General features: G+C 36.7%; 1 protein-coding gene across 1 annotated transcript in view; it reads left to right on the forward strand.

The window, feature by feature from the left end:
• The window catches only part of LOC127582734 (casein kinase I), a 100,117-nt gene that overhangs the window by 48,640 nt on the left and 24,396 nt on the right, over positions 1-27,081 (forward strand). Inside the window, exons 4-10 of the mRNA XM_052038296.1 lie at positions 1,278-1,318; positions 5,696-5,765; positions 13,012-13,160; positions 15,862-16,096; positions 21,498-21,583; positions 24,835-24,919; positions 26,412-26,560. Coding sequence (XP_051894256.1) covers positions 1,278-1,318; positions 5,696-5,765; positions 13,012-13,160; positions 15,862-16,096; positions 21,498-21,583; positions 24,835-24,919; positions 26,412-26,560 — 815 coding nt within the window. The remainder of the gene's footprint in view (positions 1-1,277; positions 1,319-5,695; positions 5,766-13,011; positions 13,161-15,861; positions 16,097-21,497; positions 21,584-24,834; positions 24,920-26,411; positions 26,561-27,081) is intronic.

The raw sequence follows: 27,081 nt of genomic DNA on the forward strand, positions 1-27,081 counted from the left end.
TCTAACTCAAATGGAGAATTTCAACATTGGACTTGAGCGTTCATTGCTCTCCCACTATTGCACACTAATTAGTTGGAATCTCTGTTAAAACCTCTCGAACCATTTGCTCAAAGGTTGTATGTAAATGTTAACCAATGACATGCTAATTGTAAGGTGAGGTCAGGAGTAGCAGCAGGCCCCCTATTGATACCTGCTCTGCCATTTCATAATATCGTGGCTGATCTGACTGTAACCTCAACTCTACATTCCTCTCCAACTGTGGTAACGTTTCACCCCCTTTCTTATCAACTATCTACCTTTCTATCTACCTTTGCCTTGAAAATATTAGAGACTCTGCCCTATACAGCCAAAGTATAATCTCCTATTTTTGTATTCAATTTCCCTTGCAATAAATGCTAACATTCTGTTAGCTTTCCTAATTACTTGTCCCACCGTATAATTATGCAGGTATTGCACCAAAATCCTTTCGCATCTCGGAGAATTGACGATGTGTTAGCCTAGACACCGAAGAGAATTCGCCTGCCCTTCAACAAAAAAGTGCGATTTTTTTTTTTTTTTGTTTTGTTTTCTCTCTGCACGATTTGACAAATTCATTTGTGTTCTGCCAAAAGGAGAATCTACCATGGACCAATGCACTGCATATCTAGTCCATCATATTTGAATAACTATTTTAAACAAATTAAAATTACTTTTAAAGCAAAGAGGCATCATTTTACTGGTAGTTTCTTAGCAAAGTAAAGGAATTGTATATCAAAGCTTTCAAAATGCTGAAACTCCACTTTATTATAATAAATCAAAGCCTGTAGCATACGGTGACTATAAACAACCTTTAAACCCCTTCACTAAACAAAAATAAAAATACTTCAATTATACAAGATTAAAATGAATAATAATTCTGTGTTTTATTGTTGTTCTTGTGACTGTGAAAGAGGTTAATTTTGAGCTGTTCTGCAAAGGACTGCAAACTGGAGCAATTGACTCAAACTTTCAGGTGCAATGAATTTAATCTGAGGGTGTAACTAGTTTTGTGCTGATGTCATTTTCCAGTGCAATGCTTTCAAACTAGTGCAAACAAATATAGAAACTCAAGTTTGCACTGAACCACATTTGCATTTAAAATTCACCTTTTGGCCAATTTCTGAGAAATGATTCATTCCTGACTTTTTCTAGAACTAGTGGATTAATATTAAAGAGTATACATCCATGTAAACTACAATAATGTATTAGTGATGCACTATTTGCTGTTTTTAAGAGCTTGTAATTTCTTTTGCATGCAGGAAAGAATTTGTACACGAATGAATATGTGGCCATCAAACTGGTAAGTTGTATTTATTTTTCCATAAATAGATGTAGTACAGAACTGGCTAGCTGTTTATGAGTCGTAGAAATGATCCTGAATCTTCTCCAGCAATTTGATAAGTGAATGTATGTACCATTGTAGTTGCAAATTGTTCACCAATGTATGCAACCTAGAAACTAGTTAAATATACACACCTTTAGAAGCAAATCCAAGTGTTCTGAGCAGTTAGTGTCATCACACAACAAAGTATTATCAATTATTACAACAAAATAGCACAAATTGATTGCCTGCATCTGTTATTTCCCAAAACAAATTAAACTTTCTCATAGATTTTGCCTATTTCAAAGAAGAACTTTTGGTAAGAATGTCTTCTCAATGTCAAGCACTTCCAAATTTGGATGTGTTGATTACCCAAACTCTCAGGTTTTACCTTGTAATCTGAATATTATATTACAATTTAACTTGCAATATTACTTTTTATTTTGAAATAGTATATTTTATGCCTTGGTAAATATTACAGCCAACTTTTGTAATCACTACGTTGAAATGCAGCCAAGTTATTCTATCCACTGGGAAAATGTATTCTGAGCAATAATAAAATTGATTTTTTAAAATTGTGGATATGCAAAGATATGCCCATTTTTAATTTTAAGAGATGATCCACTTGGGATTTTCAGAATTGTGTTATTTGTTCATTACTGAATAAATAAGCAATCCAAAGAGTATGAATTAAAACTTACCCATGTTGGGTTGTGAAGTCAATATGAATGTAATAAATGTGGTAATTTGTTAGTTAGTGACAAAGGGAAAAGAAGCAACCATAAAGGTCATTCAAAAGCCTAACTACTTCAGGGAAAGAAACCTATCACTCCTATTTTATTCAGCTTTTGTTATTCTAATCCCTTGTTATGTAAAGGCTCTTCATGGGACTGCCAAGAGCGTTCTTCCATCTGCAGCAGTTAAAGCAATAAGTGGAACCTTGTACATTTTACCCACTGCCCAAGACCTTTTTTGAAATTGCTAGTTTTCAGTCTAGCTTTCCACAAAGTGGCAAAATGCATTTAACAGTCACTGTTATTGATTTTGTTCTTTTACTGACTCATTAAAACAAACATTGTATTGACTTGTGCAGTTGACTGTACATTATTTTAAAAAATAAATGCTCAGCAGTGAGGGAAATACTAAAGCAGAAGTCTGGAGACTTGGGAGTTTTGCCTCCAGCCACACTACGTCATGGGACAAAAAAAAATGAGTTTGAATGTTGCCTATGCCCCCTGGTGATCAGTACATACATGCTATTTCCATCTAATTTTTAAAATTTGCTTTTAAAGAGAATTTGTTGACCTGTTTAACAGATCCTGGGATTTAATTTTCAGACCTAACTTGAATCCATAGTTCAGCGAGATTCAATAGCTTTGTAGCACACCCAACTTTTTGCAATTCTTCTTCAATGGCAACTGGTTTGCTCGCAACAAACAATCTGCTGGAGGAACTTGGTGGGTCGAGCAGCATCTGTGTGGGGGAAATGAATCGGTTGACATTTTGGGTTGAAAACCTCTTTTCCACCCCTCCCCCCCCCCAACCCCCAGCAGATACAGCTCGACCTGCCGAGTTCCTCCAGCAGATTGTAGATACTGGAATATGGAGCATAAAACAGTCTCTTGTGCCTGGGTTTCTAGCAGGACCTCACCAAGTTACGACAGAGTTCCGTTCCTGAGAACTGTTTGTAACCTAAACTGTTCATAAATCGAAAACCATGTGTAGGAGAGGATCACAGTAACAGGAGAGCAAGCAGGCACAGGAAAAGAGGCTGCCTGCCAGCCGGCCTCACTGACTCATTCTGCTCAACCCCCGATTGTTGTAGGTCAGGGGATGGGTGCAGTGAGGAGAGAAGGCATGCAGAATTGTCACGTTCCCACCCTGCAGAAGATGCCCCACAGCAGCTGGCAAATCCATCCTGCTGGTCTTCCAGATGCTCGCTTGTATGTACAGGATGTCCATAAGTTGGGCGTTCATAACCTGGGGAGCACCTGTATGTTAGAGAAGCAGGCATTAATTGAGTGCTATTGAGCTGGATCATGCTAATGGCCAGCCAACCATTTCACAGCAAGGTTATGTGACCTCTTGCTCAGCACCTGAATCTACCATTGAGTGCAGGGATACTATTTACTGGGCTGAGGAGCTGGATGCATTTCATATCCAGTACCTAACTTTATGCCAGTAAAATATGTTGCAATGGGATCCTCTATCTTTATTTAAAAAGTAAGTTTAGTTAATTATTTTCTTTCTGTTCTTTACTGTATATTCATTAATTATTACAAGGTTACTAGATTTTCATTTTTAATTTAATTAAATCAATTTCAACAGTTTCGAGTTTTCTGAAGCATTTAAGAACAACGATGCAGGACTTTGACAGCACGTGTGTCCAGAAAGTCATCAGGTTTATGTTGGGCTGGGGGCATTGGGTGCATCATCCAGAGATCTGGTCAGCACTTGTGGCCTGCTGTACACCGAGACATCATCCAAAGAAGTGAAATCTATGTTGTTGAGGACTGCAAATGGTTGGTGTGGTTGTGGGGGCAGCCTAAGAAATGAGCGCAGATGGTGGGTTGGATTGAGAACCATCTGGCCCAAAGCTTTGTCCGTTTGTGACTTTAAAAATGTCCTGATTTTGTTTACCATTCTAGAGACTTGTATGACTGACAGCAAAATGTTAATTGTTACGGTTTAGCATTGTAAATGTTGGTTATGGATTAAAAAATGGTAACTTTAATCCCTGATGGGCATAACTATTTAACATTGTACATAAATTTAGAAAAAATAATATTGTATATTTGTACATTTTTCACTGAAGTAATATAGCAATGCTGAATCATTTTCTAAATTGCAAAATTAACTTGTTCAGTATGTGGCTGCAGGAATAAAGAAAAATGCCTTTTGCTCTTTTAAAAGGAATGCTGATGGCAGATTTCTACTACCTACTACTGTAGCATAAGTGGCTTAATAAACCTTTATTCTGGTAACAATCATTTGTCAAAACAACTGAGAACTCTGATTTTCTCAGATGCCTAATCAAAACGTAAATAGCCTGAGAGTAGCGATAGGAACCCAATTTGGATTCACTTTTTGAAAATGTAAACAGTGAAGTTAAAAGCTACAGGAGCAGTCAAGTGGCAGATTCCTGTGTAGTTTAAAATGTGTTGTAACCTTGGCTATTCTGGATATAAAATAGAGATCATTTAATGCTGTGTCCAGCTAATTGCTTCTGAATGACGTTTTTCAGTCCTTTCCATATTACTTTGTTCAGACTACTGTAAAAGGAGGACAAATTCCATTAGTTATGATAACAACATGTGAAATCAGTACTAGATACTGCCCTGTCTGGACTAGAATGTATCGTCTCTGACTTCAACTGCTGACTTAATTTTTGGCCAGTGGCGATCATGTATTCCCACTGCATTCTTTTACAATGTGGAACCACCACAACGCCAGACTAATGTCCATAGACTGTTCAGCAAATCGGGAGGCGTCCATGGAGACAAAATCATGATTCAAAATTTCAGGATGATGTCCTTTCATAAAAACTGGAATAAGTTGCAGTAAAACAAGACTGAGTGGGTTGGGGATGAAGCAACTCAGATTGAGAGATTGGAAAACTCTAATCTGTCTGAAAGCTTCATTGCCTTCAGTCTTCCTCACTGTTCCAGAGATCTGTAGGATGTGGAATTAGTGGCAGTGGAAATTTCCAAAGCACCAGAGAATTCAGTTCATTCAGAACCAAAGTCTTCACAAGTTTATTCCAATCCATCCCATAATTAGTTGATATTTGGCATGTTTGGAAAGAGAAACAGAGTTCGCATTTCAGGTTCGAACTGACAAAGGGTCTTCCACTTGAAAGATTAACTCTTTTTGTTTTCTTGTTTCAGTTTCTAATTTCCAACATCTACTTTCTTTTATTTTCAAAGCTCAATAATTTTGGTTCTGACTGAAGAACTGAACTCTGGTGTACTGCTATTTTAACAACAAATTAGTAGGGCATTTTCCATGTCATTTTAATTAACAGGTTCTCGTACTGCTAATGGTTTGGCTGTGTATGTTTTTAATTGGCATGAAGAACAGAAGTAGTGAATCCTAATTCTCAAATCAGTCATCTTGGACTATTCCCCTGAACAGATGAGTTCTAGCATTTTGCATTTTTGGTGGAAAACTGCAGCTCCTAGTTTACTGGAAGAGGCTAAATATGAAACCTATTTTATCCAAGTTGCTATTGAATGAGTTTTGATATCAAGGCAAATTTGGCTAGCAAAGGAATTTATTTTCATCACTTTATTTTTAGTGTTCATGGATTATTCAACAAATGCTAATGGTACCAATCTTATTCTATACATGTCCTAGGAACCTATAAAATCCAGGGCTCCACAACTTCATTTGGAGTATAGATTCTACAAACAACTGGGAAATGCAGGTAGGAAATGAGATCAAAAATAAATAATTGTATAATAATTGAAAATTCAGATATACTGTCTTCACTAGTTTCCTCTTTCTGCATATTCTAACCTCTCCATTTTTTAAAAAAATGCTAAATAATTTGTTTTGTAGAATTTTGTGTAATGTTACCCAATGAAGAGGTTGCTTGGGAGTGCTTTAATAATTGATTTGTAAAATTTAATTTTTTTTAATGTGTTAAAAGATGTTTATTTTGAGCATTTGGTTTAATTCAAGAGTTTATCTTTATTCTTTGGTTAGGAAAACACAAATAATCTCATGGTAATTGCTATTGTAATCCTGCTTTGCATCTACAGTTTCATGGATTGAGTTTTCTGCCTTTTGTTCCTTTTCTGTCTGTGTCAGAATTTTCATTTGACTTTTATGATCTCCCTCTGCGATGTTGGGGGGGAGGGGTGGGACTCTTTTAAGTCCTCATGTACTGCATCTATTTCTTTCCCTTTTTTAATCTTGAACTTTTTTCCTTTCTACAAATCTATTTACAGAAATCTATGTTCTTACCAGGTTTTTAATATCAAAATTAACCTACTTAATTACTAAAGCTCCAAATGTTGTATTCCTTCAACCTAACTTATTGTTTCTTCAGTATATATGCTTATCAGTTCTACAGCAGATTTTAATGTTACAAGAGTCATCAAGTTAATTTCTTGAATTAATACTCATTCTTTTCCATCATTGGAGTTTACATTCATTTGCTTTCATTTTTAATGTAAAATTTAATGTAAGGTTAAGACATTATCTACAGGCAAGCCACTATGATGTGAAAATAAAAGTAGTTTACAAGTGTAACTCCTAGAGTACTTTTGACGTTCTCTCTATTTGTGTTGTCTTGCATTGCCAAGCAAGATATTGTTTTGTAATTTTAAACTGCCATCTTGGTGAGGACAACCTATTGTGAAATGTTCTCCATAGCTAGGTGCAAAGATTTCATCATCTAGGGCTTAAATGACAATGCATTTGTGATGTAAGGATTTTATTTTGAATGTTGGCTTTCAAAATAATTTTAAAAAAAAACAAAACATTTAATTTTTAACACCTGTACCAAGAGTTTGCTGAAAAGCTAATATTCAGGAATTCTTGAGCACACTGTAGAGCTTCCTGTTTCATAGAATTCCAATTTTGACTTTAAGTAGACACAAGAGTTTCTGCAGATGCTGGAATGTGAAGCAACACACACAAAATGCTGGAGGAACTCAGCAGGATGAAGGGTCTCGACCGGAAAAGTCAACTGTTTATTCCCCTCCACAAATGCTGCCTGACCTGCTGAATTCTTCCAGCATTTTGTGTGCTTTTGACTTACATTATTCCTTTTGGCTTGGTATCAGATTTGTGAGATTATACTCCGATAAAATGATTTGAGAAATCTAGTGATGAATAAATATAACTGTTGTTGATTGGTGATTAGATCTTCAATTTGATTTTAAATTAAGGTTACTTAATCATACTGTTTTAATGCAGAAAACATTTAATTATTTTCTTCCCCTCATTAAACCTTTGACACATGGTAAGCTTCAAACTTAAACTCAACACTAGTGTCATTGTGCATTATGTTTATTGAGCTAGTGTTATGATGATATTGAGTGTACCATCCAAAAGTTCTAAAACTGAAGTCGAGACTTTAAGTTCTATCCTGCTTAAGTATCTACGAGTACCCTCACTATAGGGGGATTATACTGTATCAACATACACTTCAAGTGACTAGTTTACTCCACTACTTTAGTCTCTACGGAAAGGTCTAGCTGTCAATAATCACTATTTCAAGGTGGTGGGTCCCTCCTCCCAACCAAGGAGAAGATACTTCCAGCTAACAAAGCAGTTTAAAACACAAATTTTTTAAATTTTAAGTAAGACTCATTTAGTTCTAATAAATAGTCATACCAACAAGTTGCAGATGAACAAGTCATCCGTCACAAAAACCAAAGGCTGAGGAATGAATTCTAGGTCTTCTTTCTGTAACTCCTTCTCTCTGTCATTCCCCGACCCTGACTGCTTTCTAACATTCATACTGCTTTTTCACTCAGTTGGCATCATTGGCATGTGATGTTTTTTCAACCACATTTTCAGGCCAGGTGACTGGACTGTTTAGTTAACGTGGATCCCATTGTTCTCTTGTTTAAGAGGCTGAGCAGGGAATATTGGTTAGAAGTTTAACTTAGTAAACTACAAACATCTTGAGCCTTGGACAATTTCTGCTGTCTTTGCAAAAGGGATTTTAGCTTAATGAGCAACCACTTCTTGACGGTCAGGCAGGTCATGCTGCCGTGCTAAAAAGCTGAGGTTTGCAATAAGCCTTTTTGGGGCCCGGAAAATGAATATCCATCACAGTGTGTGCAGGTTTAATTATTAACACTGAATTGTGATGGATAGATTACCTAGAATGCCTACTAATTTTTCCCAGACTCTTACCAAAAAGATGGTGGGGATCCTTGATGAGATGTGCCACCTTCTTGAGGCAGTGCCTCCTATAGATACTGTCAGTGGTGTTGGCAAGGCTGTGAACGGTCTGATAAAAGCTCAGTCAGTGGCTAGGGAGAGAAATGTAATTGGTGGCTAGGGAACTGAAGACTATGACTTTGTCCTCCCTGCATTGAAATACAGCTTTTTCAATACTGATTGGAAAATCAGCATGAGAAGTCATTGGCCATGGAAAGTTTGTCGTTCCTCAGACTTTGCATGAGCAAAGCCAAGAAATCTGAAAGTTATTAGAAAATGATGATTGCTTCTATTTGGAGTAAAAGCCCTTCTGTTGCATTAAATTACTTTGAAGCTTTGGTGAATCAGATGAACTTCAATCATATTATTGGATGTTAGCAAAACTTGCTTAAAAAATCATTCATAGGAAGATTAGTGGAAAATTTTGTTTCACTATAAACTTCCTTTTTCTTCCTCCACTTTTGATCTGGACACAATACTTCCAGTGAAATATGGTTCCACATGCTCCAGGGATGATATAAGTGTGAACTTATGACAGAAAATGTCAAATAGCTAGTAACCACAGGAGGCCTCTCTGTTTCCCCATATGGAGCCTTCCTTAATCATTTGTCACATGGGTTAGAAGAATGTTGCATAACATATATGAATCATGCAATTTCGCGTTTTAAGAAGTAAGTCTCTAAATAACTGTTAAACTGTTTTATGGCAGCATCCTGTGATTCTGCGTTTAGAAAGCTATTTATGTAGTTTCAGACAGTTTTAATCAAGATTAGGAAAATGCGGTAGTATAATTCTTTTGAAAGTTTCAGATGTTTTTAACTTGGTTATTATATAATTAAATCCAAAACTTTTGATATCTTCTGAATTGTTTGTTATTTGTTTAAATAGCTAACCTAGAATTTGCTGCACTAAAATTGGTCATTTGGCCCAAAAAGTATATGCCTGTGTCCATGCTGTACTTGTGCCTTCATCCATATTTCATCTAACGCTATTGTCATATCATTCCATTCCATTGCTTCCTTTATTCTTTACCTAGCACTCCTTTAGTCACCTCTGTGGTGCTTTGTGGTGTGTATTCCACATTTTGATAACTTTTGGGTAAATTGGATCTGTTAGTGACATCTTGAAGTTATGCTGTTTCTGGTCAGCTCTCATGGTGAAAGCATCTTCTGCTATGCTGTCATACCTTTTCGTAATTTTAAAGACCTCCATCAGGTCATTACTTTTCCAGTAAATCTTCCAACATAGTCTTTTTTAATTATTGATCTGTTATTATGGAAACAACTTCTGTTATGCAAAGCAGTTATATAATTGGGGTGAGATAAAGTGTATTGATCTTTTCAATATATATATATCACACTGCCAATGACAGCTGAAGAATGATTTCAGCTGGTTGAATTCGGGTGTTGGGTACATGGAAGTAAGTACACAGATTTTATCTTCACTGGTTATGTTGGTCTCTGAGTCGTCGACAAAGATAGATAGGTAAGCAAGTTGTAAGGAGGATAGAGCCTGCAAACAGATTAAAAATATATTAATGGGCAATGGTGTCTGATGGACTGTCATGTGAGGAAATATGAAGTTATTCACTTCAGTTGCAAGAATAGAAAAATATTGTTTAAATAGAGAGACTACAGTACAGAGGGATTGGAGTGTCCTTGTCCATGAAGCACAGGATTAACATAAAAAATACAGCAAGTAATTAGGAAAGTAAATGGAAAGTTGGCCTTTATTGCAAGTGAGATGGAGCATAAAAGTAGGCAAGCCTTGCTGCAAATGTTGTAGGGCTTTGGTGAGACCACATCTGGAATTCAGTTTTGGATACCTCATTAAAAAGGGCTATAATCGCATTAAAGGCGGATCAGGAAAAGTTTGCTCGGTTGATTCTGCAGATGAAGGGTCTGTTTTATGAGGAAAGGTTAAAGTAGGTTGGGACTAAACTCACTGAAGTTTAGAAGAATAAGAGGTGATCTTATTGAATGTAAGATACTTAGAATTGCCAGAGTGAGGCAATGATCCCCTAGTGAAGGGGAATAATTTCAGAATAAGGAGTCATCCATTTAAGATGAGATTTCTTCTCTACTCCAGGTTACCTGGAGCTGAGTTATTGAATGTATTCAGAGATGAGATCGAATTTTCTGACCTTTGGGGAATAGAGGGTCATGGAGGACATGCAGCACAGTGGAAATGAGGCTGAGATGGGATCTACTGTAACATAACAGACAGACTAGTGGAGAAGACTTGAGGGGCAAAACAGCCCAACATTCTTATTTCTTCTGTTCCTTTGTTTTGCTGCTGCTTCTCGTGTAACTTAAACAAAAAAATCATTTTTGCATTGTTGATTCTAACCAGACCGCACCCATACTGAAACTTGGTATACATTAAAATTTGGTATTACATCTTCATACAAGCACATTTTAAGTGCTGCATGTATTTACAATATCTCCTGTACCACTAATACTATTTTTCTGAGAGTTTTCTGTCATGTAAGATAACACAGAGCATCCTTAATCGCGCTGCTCCGCCACCTCAAACCTCGTCATCAGTTGGGGCCCATTGGATAGTGAATAAGAGTAATTTTCTGGCTGAATATTCTTGAGACAGTATATGGTTCAAATAAATTAACTTCATAGAAAGTAGCCAAATCCATCTATGTGATCAAATTGTACAGTGCAGTTATTCTACAAAATAGAAAGAAAGTTCTAAACTTAAAACTTTTTGTCATGTAAAACAATCGTTTATTCTTCATTATTAACAAATTATTGAGGTTCTGTTGAAAATAGACCCATAGATACTGAAATCTGTAAGTTTTAATTAAATGATCAGAGCATTTCTAATACATGGGTGAAACGTTAAGTTGGTGGGATGATAACATTTACTGTAATTGCAGTTTATTGAGATTTGTTTTGCCAGTACATTCTACATATACTTTCTAAGTTATATGTTCAGTTGTTTTATACAATGATTTCTGTAGAAGTTCCTTGTATGCTTCTTTACTTAACTTTCATCTTTCATTTTGTCTGTATTTGAGAAATCAATAGCTTGTGAAAATTAGCTTGCAATGGCATTCTGCTTATGAAAATATATCCAAAGGATTAGAACCTCAGTCCCTGCAAGAGAAGCTTTTCTCTTAGCCATGTGAATGTGTATCAGTCAGTGTTTTAGCCAGTTGTCAACAGTTGGTCTTTTCTCTAATTAAAACATATTTAAGTACTGTATATTCTTCTCAAAATCCTCCAAATCCACTGGCTGGATATGTGAACCAATATGAGCATCTTCTCTTGGTTACGTTGATGGCCAGGTTGCATTGTTTGCACACCTGAGACCAGCCATCTGAAACAGGCATTCACAATCCATCATGGCAATGATTACCAGGACAGAGGGGTTGATTCAAGGATATTCTCGCTCTCTCCTTGGAAGAAAGTCCTTGACCATTACTGCTTAAAATGGCAAAAGGAGCATCTGTGATGATGCTGAGAGCCTCAGAGTTGTTCAGCAGGAGCATACAGAAGCCCAGCATACACAGTAGAAGGAGTACACCATCTTCCATACGACCATTCTCCTACCTACAATTTGCAGTCCCCACACTAACCTTGTTAGCTCCTCAGAGCCCACAGAATTAAAGTGGAAGAAAGTCATTCTCAACCATCATGAAACTGCCTCAGAAAGTGATAATTCTCAGATGATGGGGTAGTACTTTGCTCACTTAGTAAAGAAATTCCACTTGAAAAGTTCTGTCCTGAACAGTGGAAGTGATTTCTCTGCACTGTGTTTGATGAGTTTGAAGTGTTAGGTTTGCCTTTGATAATTCAGTTTCTAATATAATACTGAAAGAAATGCAGCACGCCTCGCTGATAATCTTGCAAGGTATGAAACTCTGAGATACCCCTGAGTTTTGCTTTCATAAAATGATTATTTGTGCCAAGTTCATTGTTTTACTTCTCTAATCATTTTTTAACCTTCTTTCCATATTAAAAATTTAAATAGGGCTCAAAGTTCCTGGGATTCTGATCCTTCATCATGGTGTAACTCTTGCTCAAATCCAGGGGTTGGAGCTGTACACACCACACAACCCACCTGTGCCTGCGAGGGTGCATCAGTAATGAAATCTCCGAACGTGCCAATAGCAGTGCTGGAGCAGTATCGTGCCGTGCCACTATGGTGTTCTGAAGATCTATTGGTGAATAATTTGATTAATTTCCCCCCCCCCCCCCCCCCCAGTGTAACAATGAACCTCATAGGGCACAATTGGGTTTTCTTTCTCTCAAAAGTTATGGGGCCCTATTTTATTTCTGGGCCTTAAAGAGATTCCCATTTTCCCTTGCCTCTCGTGGCTTCCACTTAAGGTTTACCAAGGGATGAAGAGCCACAAGAATATCACACACGCACCTGCTTAAGAATGCAAACAAAATATCCAAATTGTAGAATTTAAAAACTGACTAGAATCTAGTGGTAATCTGTTTTAAACTACATTTTCTGATTCCCTGGCTGGACTAGAATCTATAAGTCCAGTAAAATGAATTAGGAGTAATCTGCATTTTCGTTGTGCCTCCACTTGTAGTCAAATCAAAAGGAAAATTTAATTTCAAGATGTTTCCCAGAAGCTGGATCTTCCTTTTTTTTAATACTGAATACTCTATACTTTTCCAAATCATGCACATTCTTGGTCAATTGTTTCCTGTCTGCTACCGTAATGAAATCACAGTAACAAATAATGTCAAGTAGAATTTTTCTTAAATTGTTCATTAAAGCTTTCCTCTTTTTTTTTACAGAGGGAATACCTCAGGTTTACTATTTTGGGCCTTGTGGAAAGTACAATGCCATGGTACTAGAATTGCTGGGACCTAGCTTGGAGGATTTATTTGATCTTTGTGATCGAACATTTTCCATTAAAACTGTATTAATGATAGCTATACAGCTGGTAAGTGGAATGAATAAAATGTGTGTTATTTGTTGGTTGTAAGTGATAATAAGGAAGCAAAAGAAAAACAAAACATGATAATAGAATCAAAAATGATTAAAGATAAGGAATTCCTTGCTATATTCTGATATTCAAATTATGTGCATGTTCACAGATGTCTTTTGTCACTATCTCCTTTTGGTGTATTTAGTAACTAGTGCAAGGCAGCTTGGAAGCAGGCATTTTGTACAGAGTAATCTTGTGCAGTATCATGAAAGAAGAGAAGAATTTCTTGTTTATAATATTGCATGGGTTGGATGTGGTTTCAAGAAAAATACATAAACATTTTCAAAGTGTATTAAAGCCCTAAATTAAATGCAGCTAGGATAACCAATGGTGATTAAAAGTCATGGTATCTGATTTTGTGGAGCTTTTCTGTGTATTACTTTTCTTCTCACTAGAGATCCTACGGCAATGTTGGTTTCCCAAATTTTTTAAAGACTATTGAGCAGTCCCCTAGTATGATAAGATGGGTTCTTGACCTCGCAATCTACCTCGTTACGGCCTTGCAATTTATTGTCCGCCTGCACTGCACTTTCTCTGTGACACTTTATTCTGTTATTGTTTTCCCTTGTACTACCTCAAAGCACTGATGTAATGAAATGACCTGTATGCATGGCATGCTGAACAAAGTTTTCCACTGTACCTCAGTACATGTGACAATAATAAACCAATTCAATTCTAAGAATTTAAAATCATGGTGAAATTCAAATATATAGAATTTGCACTCAAATCTATACAGTTGTTTAATATCAGGTTTATTTCTTCGATGGTGTTTCAACAGCCTTCCTGTTGGAATGCAAGCCTTGAGAGGTTAAAGCCCAGTGCCTAAACGACTGCTGTCCTGTCCCCCCAATACAAATTTGAACAATTTTTGGAGAGTTTTCAGCATGGGTCTCAGATTGGTCACATGGCTCTGATTACACTGTTGAGGCGATCTGTCTCACTGCAGGGTCACTGAGGGTTTCAAAAACCTGGGACAAGTGTGGGAAAAGGTATTAAAATGCTAATGCTAGTCATATAAATCATGTCCAATATGTCTGTGAGCACTAGGATAATGCTTATTTTAATGATCTGCATTTTCCATCTTACATTTGTGATATTAGCTTTGTAGGTTGGGAGTTATATAGGCAGAGGCCTTCTCTACAATTGAATTATGTATGACAGGGTAGTTAGAGATGAAGGGGTTTTGTAAAGTTGGTTTTTAAAAAAAACTCATGACATATTATTGGTTAAGACTAACATCAGTATTTGATCTTGAAAATTTTATTAGCATATTCATAGGCATGGGAATGATTACAGTTATATCTATAATGAAAGGCTCTGTGGCTGATGAATATATAGAAATTTCATAATTGCAAAGAATCATAGGTATGACTATATGATATCAGAATCCAGAAGCAAGCTGTTAGTTCATGTTTAACAGTTAATTTTTGTATGAGCTGAAATATGTTGAAGAATTTCCATTCTCATTGTAAATCCTTGGAGTGAAATTTTTACAAATGACACCTAAAAACTTGCTTTTCCCCTTTGTTCATGAGAAGAAATATTAAACAAATGCAAACAACATGCTCAACTTGGAACCTTTTCCTTGTGACGACAGAGGTGCCACCAGTGTTTTGTGCTCAGTAGCTGTATTCTAAGAATTCCAATGTCTAATGTGATTTTAAGCAATATAGATTTTGGAATGCAGCTTAAAATCTGACATTATTTCAGATGCAGCTCTAAATAAGTCAAAACTCCTCTGTGTCATCTGAGAGCATGTGACCGATCTCAAGCTTGTGTAGAAAAGTCTCCAATCTGGGGGGAAGAAAAATGTTTAAACTTGGGCGGCGCAGTGGTAGAGCCGCTGCCTGGCAGCGCCAGAGTCCTGGGTTCAATCCTGACCTCGGCTGCTGTCTGTGTGGAATTTGCACGTCCTCCCTCCGACTACGTTGGTTTGCGCCAGGTCCTCTGACTTCCTCCCACATCCCAAAGACGTGCAAGTTGGTAAATTAATTGCCCACTGTAAATCGCCCCTAATGTGTAGATGAGGTATAATCTGTGTGGTGGGGGTGGGTTGTTAGACGAGAATTTGGAGAGATTAAAAAATGGGATTAATGCAGGATTGGTGCCAGGAGGTTGTTGATGGTTAATGAGGACTCTGTGAGCCAGAGGACCTGTTTCCATGTTCTATCTCACTGTGACTCTGACTTCTGTTGTTGGAATGGGTCAGCAGAATTGTTCAGACGTTGGGCTTCAAGCTCTGAAGGCCAATATTCCAATCGAACTCTGAGTAAAGATAATCCATCTGTTATATTGAAGGATTCAATGTAAAATGTGTTGGACGATCTTAATCAAGATGCAGTGAATGATTATTTATTTGGATGGGATTGTTGGACTTGCATAGTGAGAATTTTATTCTGCATCTAAAGTGAAAGCTTGGTATGGGGAGGGAATTTGACATTAATACAAGTGTCCACAACTAAAAGAGACTCGGAGAAAGTGTAGAGAAAATAAAAGTTGAGACAATTTTTTAGTTGTAATCTTACTAGTATTTTAAAGCTCTTCTGATTTAAGGTCAAGATGGGAATAGTTGAAGTTGAAATTACTGTACAGTTTTGATTTAAACTTGTAATTTTGAAGCAGTCTTTTAATCCAGATTGTTACTTTGTCTTTTCAGATTACGCGAATGGAATTTGTACACAGTAAAAGTTTGATATACAGAGATGTTAAACCAGAGAATTTCTTAGTGGGCCGACCAGGGAGCAAGCGACAACATACCATTCACATCATAGACTTTGGCCTCGCCAAAGAATACATAGATCCAGAGACCAAAAAGCACATCCCATACCGAGAGCACAAGAGTTTAACTGGGACAGCACGATATATGAGCATTAACACGCACCTAGGCAAAGGTAATTTCTTACTGATGGGATTGGAAAGGAGATGTATATTTTTGAAGAAGCTTCCTTCTGTGTGCCTGCTAAGAAATGAAGTTCACGTGAAAAATTTGTCCTGAAGGCTCTACTTAGCTGCTTCAAAATCTAAATTACTGAAATTGTTAGTTGCTTCTGTGATTCTCTGGTATGTTTTGGTGATTATTTTAAGCCCCTTGGCAGTTGCATTCCAATTAATGTGTGTTTAATGGGTTCAAATTTTTTCTTAAGCTCAGGATGAAGAATCTGTTAGCTATAACACCACTTATGTCACAACTCTTGTTAATTCTACAATAATGTTTGAATCTAACTTGTCTGATGATGACAGGATTGCAACAGACTCTAAAATTTACGATGTGAGAAATAGAACGTGAAAATAATTAATTAAAACAAACTGAGAATCAACCCCATGGTAAAGTTCCTGTTTGTGGGATGCAGTAAAACGCAGACCTGAAATCAAGTTTATGTTCCATTGTATGCTGGGTTAGCTGTTGAACTGCTCTAGTTACTCCAACCCAGTCTCTGGTGAGGAAAATCATCCCAAGTTCCTGTTGCTGATTGCTATCTGATTACGTGCAGATGCATTGAAGTTTAACTAAGAGCCAGATCAGGCTTGGTAGAGTTTCTCTCAATGTTTCATTATCCTGTTGGTATCTGGCTGGCACATACAGTGGAGACATCAAAGCCTATTCCAGTAAGATCTTAAAGACATAATTTGGTCAAGGGAGTGACAAAAAATGCTGCACATTTTTTGTTATGACCACAGACCACAATGGCACCTTGTTTGCATATTGTTTTTGTTTCTGATTTGTAGTAATAAATCTCCCTTTTGACAAGCGCCCAGTCTTTATACCTTATTAGGATTCACTTGCAATAGTTGGTGAGAAAAGGTCAGTTGATCATCACACGTTATCTTGCAGAGTGCTTATTCAGCTCATATCTCATGGGTGGAATTGCACGGTAGGGTAATAAATACTGCCTCTATAATAACTTTGCCCTGTACACTTGTGATTTACCTGATCCTGTTGATTATACTACATTGTACTTTGGGCCTCAATTGAAATCACTTTCTCCTCTTTTCCCCCTTGCCCCCCCCCCCCCCCCCCCGACGTACCATCACATCCCTCAATCTCTCTTAACAACAACAACAATAATTTTTCAAAGTATGGAATGGTACTGCTGAAAAGTCAGTTTAAATTTTGCACTGGCACTGTCAACAGCACTTGTCTGACAGCTTGCTGCATTTTGGGATTGCCATTCTCAAGTTAGACCTGGTTTTATTCCTCCAAACTGAACAGGTAATGGCCTCCTTGATCTTGACACCAGCTTCTGTCATGACTCATTTTAGTTCAGAGACCCATCTGAAGAAACTGCCCTAGCCACAATACTCCCATTTCATGTTGGTAAGGTAACACAAGGCACACTTTTCTGGTCTGTCTTCTCCAGGATCATACACTCAGTTCTCAAGTGTTGGTTTTAATGTTATTTTTGAAAAACGTTCTATGGTATTTCCGCCAGTGGAAACAAGTTTATTTTTAGTATTAGTGGTAGCGTTATTATTTTTTATTATCATCACCCTTCACCATTAAGTAAAGGACTTCAGCTGAAAACCTGTTAACTGATTTGGGAACATTGGGGGGAGAAAAAAGAGAGAAGATATGCTTGCAAGACCACCAAATAATAAAGGACTCTGTCAAATCTTTCATTTGATCCTAAATACTAATATCAATGCTTGCATTTGGAATATAATATCCTAACTAGTAAAACAATTTTTGTTTCATTTTAATGAGGCTCATAAGTTTTTGTCTACCTCATACTTTCCCAGTTTTCTGTCACTTCTCTCAGCATGTCTGGCACAGGAATTTCTATATTGGTTCATTCTGTAGTTAAATTCAAAATGCACATGGAAAAAAGATAATTTCCCAAACAAACTGTTCTGGATAAGATGAAGAGTGGAAACCAGATGACTCTTCCTGCATTGTTTGCCATCTAGCCATGATTCATGACCCCAGAGATTTGGTGCTAATGGTACAAAGTACTACTGTAAAGTTTTGTGTTCTACTGGTGTATTCAAGTGGCTGCCGGTAGTGCAATGTTTCTATAAATGGAAAGGTCAATCCAGTTGCAGTAGTTCTGCACTTAAACCAAAGTGCTGAGCTCCCTCTTCAGTTTAGATACTGAATCTTTGGGGTCCAGATATGTTTTTTTAAAAGAGGGATTATACTGCCAGCGCCCACACTGATGTAGATGATTTATATTTACATCTTTTGTACAACATTTATACAAGTCAGTCCATAATCACCAGCCAAAATTATGAAAGAATTATTTCAGCAGCTTCCCGTATGAATTGATTTGAACTTTGAGCCTTCCAGGAATGATAAGATGCAGAATTCTTTCGTCATTATCATTATTATGTTTTCTTACTTTGTGTAGAGAAAGATAATTAGCACAAATTTGACAGAATGATGCTTCCAGGCTGACAACTTATAACAATGCATAAGTAGTCAGGATTAACTTTGGCTGATTTAACTTGATCAGCATAACAGACTTGTGGCATTGGGTCAGTTCAAGTTGATGTTTAGTTTTATAATTACAGCCTAAGTATGTTTAGTTCTATAGACAAACTTGGCCAGTGGCAGCTGTACATCGTCTGTGTAAGTTTTACCAGAAATTTCAAGACTGGTTCAGAAATGGCTGAATGTTAAATCCTATTCTACATCAATCTGGTAGCTTCTTTCCATAACAAGAGATTGTTAAACAAGATATTAAACAAAAGATTATGAAACAAAATCTGTGCACAGGTATTGGGGTAATATATCAGCATGGATTGAGGATTGGTTAATGTACAGAAAACAGAATAGGAACAAATGGGTCATGTTTTGTATTGGGAGGTTGTGAATAGTCCGGTGTGACAAAGGTTGGTACTGGGACCCTTGCTATTCACAATTTATGTCAATGATGTGGATGAAGGGATCGAGTTTAATAGATCCAAGCTAGTGGTGATAATAAAGCTGATTGGCAGTGAGGGCTGGGCGGGGATGCACAGAAGCTTTGGTATGAAGTGAACGGGCAAGGATGTGGTAGATGGAATGGAATGTGGAAAGTTGAGAGGTCATCCATTCTGGTAGAGAAAATAGAAAAGCTGAATATGGTAAGGGACTGAAAAGTGTACATCTCCAAAGGGACCTGAAGGTTCCTGTTCATGAATCACTGAAAATTAGAATGCAGATACAGCAGACAGTTGGGATGGCAGACCATACATTGGCTTGTATTTCAGGAGGATTTGAATATGAGTAGCAATGTCTTGTTCCAATTGTATAGGACCCTAATAAATCACATCTGGAATAATGTCTATAGGTTTGGATTTCCAGTGTCAGAGGACAGTTGAGATAGGAGTGCAGCAAAGGTTTGTCACATCATTTTCTGGGATTATATGTTTGTTATTTTATTGAATGGACAGAATTTTTCCAAGGCTTGATAGGATAGATGCAGAGTTGAATCTTCCTTTGCCAGGGATGTCTAGAACCAGGGGACACAGTGGCAAAATATGGGGTTGGCCATTCAGGACTGAAATGTGAAGAAATTTCTTCCTCCAGAACATGGTGAAACTAGGGAATTCTCTACCCATGAGGACTTGTGGAGGATCGATCACTGACTATGTACAAAATGGAGACCAAGTTAACAATAACATGGAGTGACCATAACATTGAGTTCATCATTAATATGGGAGGTGAAGTACTTCAACCTGAAACTGTGGTCCTAACTCTAAATACAAACTATGAGGAGTGAGTTAGTCATGAAAGATCCAGGGAGTTTCATTGAAAGACATGATGATGGGAAAACAATGGCTAACATTTGTGGGGAAAAAAGAAATACAGGAACTGCAACAGATATATATTTCTTTCTGGCACAAAATCACCAAAGGAAAAGTGATGCAAGCATGGATAACAAAAGAAGTTGAGGCTGGCTTTAGATCCAAAGAGAAGTAATAAAATTGCCAGAAAAAAAGGCAGCCCTGAGGGTGCAAGCAGTTTAGAATTCAGCAAAATCAGGCCAGGAGATTGATTCAGAGAACAAAAACAGAGTTTGAGAATAAACCTACAAGAACATAAGTGGTCTATAAAAACTTCTACAGTATGTAAAAAGGAAACTATTGAAAACAGTTGTACGTCCTGTACATTCAGAAAAGGAAGAAATTGTAAAAGGGAACAAAGAAATGGAGGAGCTATTAAATGCATACTTCGGTTCTGTCTTCATGGGAAAGGAAATGAGTAACTTCCAAGAAATGCTGAAGAATTAAGAGTCTCATGAATACATGGAATTAAAGTATTAAGTGCTCAAAGATATGTAAATTGAATCATGATGATTATCAACTATGTTTACTTGTGTATCCTATCTATATGTAAAAATAACTCTAAGTGAAAGAGGCAACAAATTTCTCAATCCATTAAGGATCATTATTTACTGCAGCCTTTGTAGAGTGAATATTTAATGTCTCCTTGGAGTTGACTTGAGTTTGAGTTTTGTTCTGTTGATGGGATTGGGGGGGGGGTGCTTTTCACATGATCAGAGAATGATTGCTGCACAGAAGGAGACCATTCAGTCCATCGAGTCTACACTAGCTTCAAGTAGAACAATCTCATCATTGCCATCCCTCTGCTCTTTCCATGCCCCTCTCAAGTTCCTAACCCAATTACCCTTTTGAAAGCTCTAATTCTATTTTCTTGGCTTCACACTAAGTGGGTTCCAGATCAGATCAATTTTCCTGTCCTTCACATATCTCACATGTTTTGCTCCTGATGTTAAATTTGTGCCTCCAGACCCTTGCACTATCCACTGATGGGGCAAGTAGAAGGAAGCTGTTCCTATCAAAGCCATCACCTTTGCTCTGTTTTGGTCAATTTTCTTTGTTAACTTCAAGTAAACTAAATGCTTTGGATAGTCGTGGAATAAACACAATCAGAGAGAGGTAATACATATGAGGAGCTGTTATTTTGAATAAACAAACTCTATTAATACAGATTACATTGGTTGATCCTACACAGTGCCACACCTACCTAATGCTGTTAGTTAGAAAACTCAAATGAGCAGAATCGAGGATCCTTGTGTTCAAATTCCTAACATTTCGATAGGGAAAATAGTTTTGCGCACCACCAAAAAATGCTAAGTGAAGTTTTGCTAAACACTTGCAACTGGTTACCCCTTTACCCCCTTTACTTTCTCTTATCCCAGCAAAAAAAAAATTATGTAATGTGCAAAAATGCAAAGGGTGCTAAAATGACCAAATTGCACCAGTTCTAGAATTTGCCAGTGCAGAAGGGAATTTTATTGAGGTGATTGAATTGTATCAAAGTAAGTAAATTTTCTATTTTCCTTATAGAACAAAGTCGGAGGGATGACCTTGAAGCATTAGGTCACATGTTTATGTACTTCCTGCGTGGTAGTTTGCCTTGGCAAGGTCTAAAGGTGAGCAGTACTTTGATGCAGCAGATTGTGATTTCCATATCTGTCCATTATCTACCCCAGCTATATTTCTTAAATTCAAAAGCAGGGTTTATAAATGATGTATGTGAAAATGTTGCTTCCAATCCAATTTTTGCATTCATCCTGTATTTGATATTTTTAAACACGCATGCTTTATGATGTAATTGTAAAGGCATAATTATAATAATGAAGGATAACTAAAAATGTCAGCAAACTATCAGAGTTTTAACTTCCAATGGGGGGAAAAAAGAGAACTTTTAAAGAGTGCTCAATTTACAAAATGTTTTTCACTTTTCTTTTGATCGCATTACTCTGCTAGTATAGCTGAGAAGAAAACCTGGTGACCTTTTAAATTACTATTATGAGTTACCTTCCAGTTTCTTCCTGTAAATGGTGAAACGACTAGTTTTCTACGCAGTATACCCTAGTAATAACAATCTAGATTGAAGCCTCAATCTGAGGGAGTTCCAAGAATAAGATTCAATTCTCAATCTATTGACTCTAATATTACAATCTTACTGTGATGATATTTTTTCTTTATTGTGTTTGATTTAGATTTTGTCATTTGAACTTTAAGACCTAGAATTAAATATAGTTGCTATTTCACTGTTAAAACTGATGTAGATGCTCTTTTTCTCTGATCGTATTAATCTTTGTATTAAATGATGGTCTTTTGTGTTGAAAGATTGATAATGCCAAATGAGTTATAAATCCTTTAATCCAATTGCATTTACTACTTTGATTTGTACATTGCTAAATTACTTTTTATGGGATTCCACTGAGCAGGCCAGCGAACAATTTATTTTTAAAGCATGAATGATATTAGGGAGGAATTATTTGAGTAATTAAATTGATGGCATTTCCTTGCCAGTTTTGTTTTTTTTTTAATTTATTGACTATTTTTGAAGGTGTCATCTATAATGAATTTGTTTAATTTTGTCAATATATAATTATTGCAGCTGTGCTCAGTCATTATTATCACATTTTCTGCCTCGTGAAGTTTCTCCTGTCATCTTGCACATGAGTAATTCCTGCTCCTACAATTAAAGTTCCCTGTACTACTCATCCAATAACATTGCTACAAAACTATTGTGCAATTTAGCCCGCAAGTGGCAAGTAACATTTATACAACATAATTGTAAGGCAATCTCCAGCATAAAAGAGCACACCCACCTGAGATTCAAAAGCCAAAGCATCACTTATCTCCCATCAAGGTTTTTGGGGTTGCCATTAACCAGCAGTTTAATTGCACCAGCCACACAAACACCATAGCTATAGGAAGAGTTTGGAAGCTCCTTGTGGCTGATGCTTTTCAAAGGAACAATCAGATTTCTGGTAGAATACTTGCAAGGCCCTGGGGTGTTTTATCTGTAATTCTTTTTAAATCAACAATATCAAGGAGACTGCAGCCGATTTAATTGGCATTCCACTATTTCCAGTATCTATCGAGTCCATTTAGCTACTTGGGAATCATTACAGTAATTTGCCAATTTGCCTTTTAATTTTGAAAAATTATAGGGAAGGAAAATCCCAGCAATGGAGTATGTTTATGTCCAAGATGCACCCCTTTCTTGCTTTTACTTCCTCAGTTTTTATCAATGAATCCCAGGAATCGCATTTGCACAGCTCTTTTGCATCTATTTCAGAACATCTCAAAGCACTTTGGACTACTGAGTTACTTTTATTCATTTATGCAATATAGGCAATGCAGCATCCAGTTTGCACGCAGCCAGATCATGCAAGCTCCAAAGTCATAATGACAGGAAAATTTCTTTAGTGATTATGTTTAAAGGAAAATATTAGTCAGAACAACAGAATAACTCCTCTGCTGTTCCTCCAAATAGGGATGTTCAGTTTCCATCTGAGAAAACAAATGGAGCTTTAGTTTAAAGTCTCCTTTAAAGATGGCATCTCCAGTAATGTTGCGTGCAGTGGAATGTCAATCTCATGGGTTTTTTTTGTGTATTCAAGTGTCTGGATTGGGACTTGAACCTGCAGCCTGCTGACTGGATGCAAATCTTGGTATTCCCCACTATCCCAGGCACATTATCACTCTATGCTGTTTGGAAATTCAAGTGTAGTGTCCATCATTCTCTTTCTGACAACCCAGAATGGGCAATAATTTCAAATCTTGGAAGTACTTGAAAGACTTGAAAATTTGTTGACAGCACAATCTCTTGGATTCTGCTTCCTGTAGTCGTGTAGAAGGAGTTTGTTTTGCCGTCTGCACTAGCAATTATGCTCAAAAATCATCTCATTGACCAATTATCATCTTTTCTTGCAGGTTTCTGAAGTAAGTTGGGTGGATCTCCTGTTTCCCAAAGTTAAAACCTGTCCCATGGTTATCCACCACATCTACTTAACACATTTAGTTCACATTCTAGATTTTGGCAAATAAATTTATGCTATTCTGCAGTGCATTAAATTCCTTTCTCATTCTCTTCTGATACTACTTACAGTGTACCTTGGTACTATTTGATGTTCCATTAACCATGTTTGCTACTGCCCAGTTTGTAAATGCTTTTTTATTTGCATTTTTGCATTAACATTTTATTAAGAAAAACAAACCAACAGATTGATTTCCTAACTTCCAAGACTGCATTAATGCATGCTTAGGATTAATTTAAAACAGAAGTGAATATACACTGCATTTACTTCACTGATGTAGAATGATTTAAGTGGTAACCCAGGAAAAACAGGTACATTGTTCATTTTCATTCCCAAATATAATTAATAGACTATACCTTAAAAATTATTGTTTGGCAATATAACTGTGCTGTGTCTCAATAAGAACCATTCATATTTGGCAATCTACCTCATTGCAATCCATTAATTCCTCATTTCAGTCTTTCTCCACAGAGATATTGAATTAAATGTTAATACATTTTACACAAATTAGTGACCCTTTGTAAATACTCATGCAGTGTTTCTCCCTCCTTTTAATGCCAAAAATAACTTCTGGTTTTGTGCAAGAAAGACCTAATAAAGCTACGTATCTAACGTATATCTGCCATGTAAAGTCCTGTGTACAGTGTATCCTTCCTATAAGTTCCATACTGCTTCCAGTCGCACTTTAGCCATCACAAAACACACACAGTCTTTTGGAACATTCCAATGGAACATGTCCCAGGAAACCTGCTTGTATAATCTTGCGTATTATAAAGTGTCTAAGTGTTCTATTAATTGTTTTAGGAATGTTTTATTTAAGTGTACCTATTTACTTTCTGTTATAGGCCGACACTTTAAAAGAAAGATATCAGAAAATAGGCGACACCAAACGAGCTACCCCAATTGAAGTCTTATGTGACAATTTCCCAGGTTTGAATCCTTTCTTCTTAAATCTAATTTGATGAGGGGCAACCTCCCATTAACATGGCACCTTTTTATTGTCTCTCTCGGTGCTTCACAGTCAATGAATGACTTTGATGTTGTGGTTATTAGGATATCTTATGTAAAATAAAATCTGACATAAAGACGATTTAATCCATTTTGTTTTTTTTTAATCCATTTTGTTTTGGTTAAGAGAGGCCATTAGAGAAAGTTTTTTTTTATCTTTTACCACACAACTTTAACATCTACAAATGAGAGACATGTCTTTGATTTGATATCTCTTTCAAATGTTAACATCTCAGTTCCAGGGGTCACTTGAACCTTATCATCCACTCAACTAAATCACAAATGATTTGTATTTCAGCTTTGTTTACCTGCTTTAGTTCTGTAAACCTTTATGTACTTGGGTAACAAAAATCTAACAGTTACGATGTTTGCATTTGGTCTAGTTTCAGTGGCATTTCAGGAAAATATTCGGTCACAAAGTGGATGACCAGTTGCAGCTTTGTTCATTCACTTAATTTAATATATCCCTCTGCAATTTATGCTTCCATCTACACCATTTGTCAGCAAACCAGGATGTTCTTTCACCTGTTTACTTTGCAGTGAAAAGCTGAAATCTCAGGGTAGATCACAATTTGAGTACAATTAGTCCTATCCTGCCAATTAAAGTACTTATTATTACCCCTGTTTTCTGACACCCCCACTCTAATGAAGTTCCCAATTTGGTCAGTATATTGTTTCCGATTGTCTACTCTGAATTTTGCTAATGGTTTCTTGTTTGGAACCATATTGAAAGCCCAAAGGCAATTCATGTAAATAACTTACGTTATCACTCCCTTATATCTGCTTTCTAAGTAACATCCTCAAAAGAAAATTCAGCTAAGTTGGTTAGAACTGGCTTGCGCATTACAAATCCACATTGGCTCCCTCTGAGCAAATTGCATACGTCTGAGTCGTCATTCATTTGGTCAGCCTAGATTATCTTTAGGTCCTAGATTGGGACTTGGGCTGTCAAATTCTGACTGACATGAGAGGACAGGCATTGTGAACCCAAGTGACAATGTAAATATCACTTTTTGTCAAGTCTGCTTATTTGTTTCTTTATGAGATCATTTTCTCTCCCTTTTTATAGCTTCAGTTCTAGCTAAGCATGAAAAATTGTTCCTGCTGGGTATAACTTAAGATGCAAATTCAATGTGTCCTTTGAGAAATTCAAAAAGAAAAAGATGGGTTGCAATTATACCCAAGCAGGCTTGGTTATATTAACTCCTGGAATAGGATGTGCACCATAAGGGATCAATATACTACATCTTCACTATTTACTTGTTGAAATAGATGTGGATAGGGAAAAATAAAAAGCAGATAAGATGCATCATAAGCCAATATGATCTATTTGTTGTATATACTTGTACAGTGCTTAAAGTTACTTATAAATATTTTGAAGTATAAAATTTGATTTAATTTCTTTTTTTTGTAGAAGAAATGGCAACGTACCTCCGCTATGTACGAAGGCTTGATTTTTTTGAAAAACCAGACTATGAATACCTGAGAAAACTCTTCACAGATCTGTTCGATAAAAATGGCTTTGTGTTTGATTATGAATATGATTGGGTTGGCAAGCCATTAGTAAGTATTTTGAATAGCCCTTCAAAAATTTTAAACCATCTCTTGTGCTCTGAATCTTTTAAAAACAGCAAGAAAATATGCAGTCATTTAATGATGGGCCTTGGAAAAATAACTCGTGACCACTAGTTGCAATCTATAATTGATTTGAACTTTATACTTCACTTGGGGCTCAGCTAATTAAATGGCAAGAAGCTGAGACATATAGAACGGGGTGTTACCAAATATAACACCTGGTATTTGCTGAGCTAATTTTAGCACAGGAATGGATCTACAATTGATTATATTTGATTAATGAATACTGGTCTTTGATCATTGTGGAACAGCCCTCCCTACTAATGAGTTTGTGCATATCAAGTTCAAACTGAAGAGTTTGGTGTTTGTATTTGAATAGTGCACCATCCTGTTGTCGAGGCTCATGCATAATTGCGATTGTGGCAATATACAGAGAACAATCAACGTATGATGAATGTAATCCAGGAAAGGTTGGTGCATCAAACCATTTTTAGTTTAACAAATAAAAA

Source organism: Pristis pectinata, chromosome 24, assembly GCF_009764475.1.
Source record: "Pristis pectinata isolate sPriPec2 chromosome 24, sPriPec2.1.pri, whole genome shotgun sequence".
NCBI lineage: Eukaryota > Metazoa > Chordata > Chondrichthyes > Rhinopristiformes > Pristidae > Pristis > Pristis pectinata.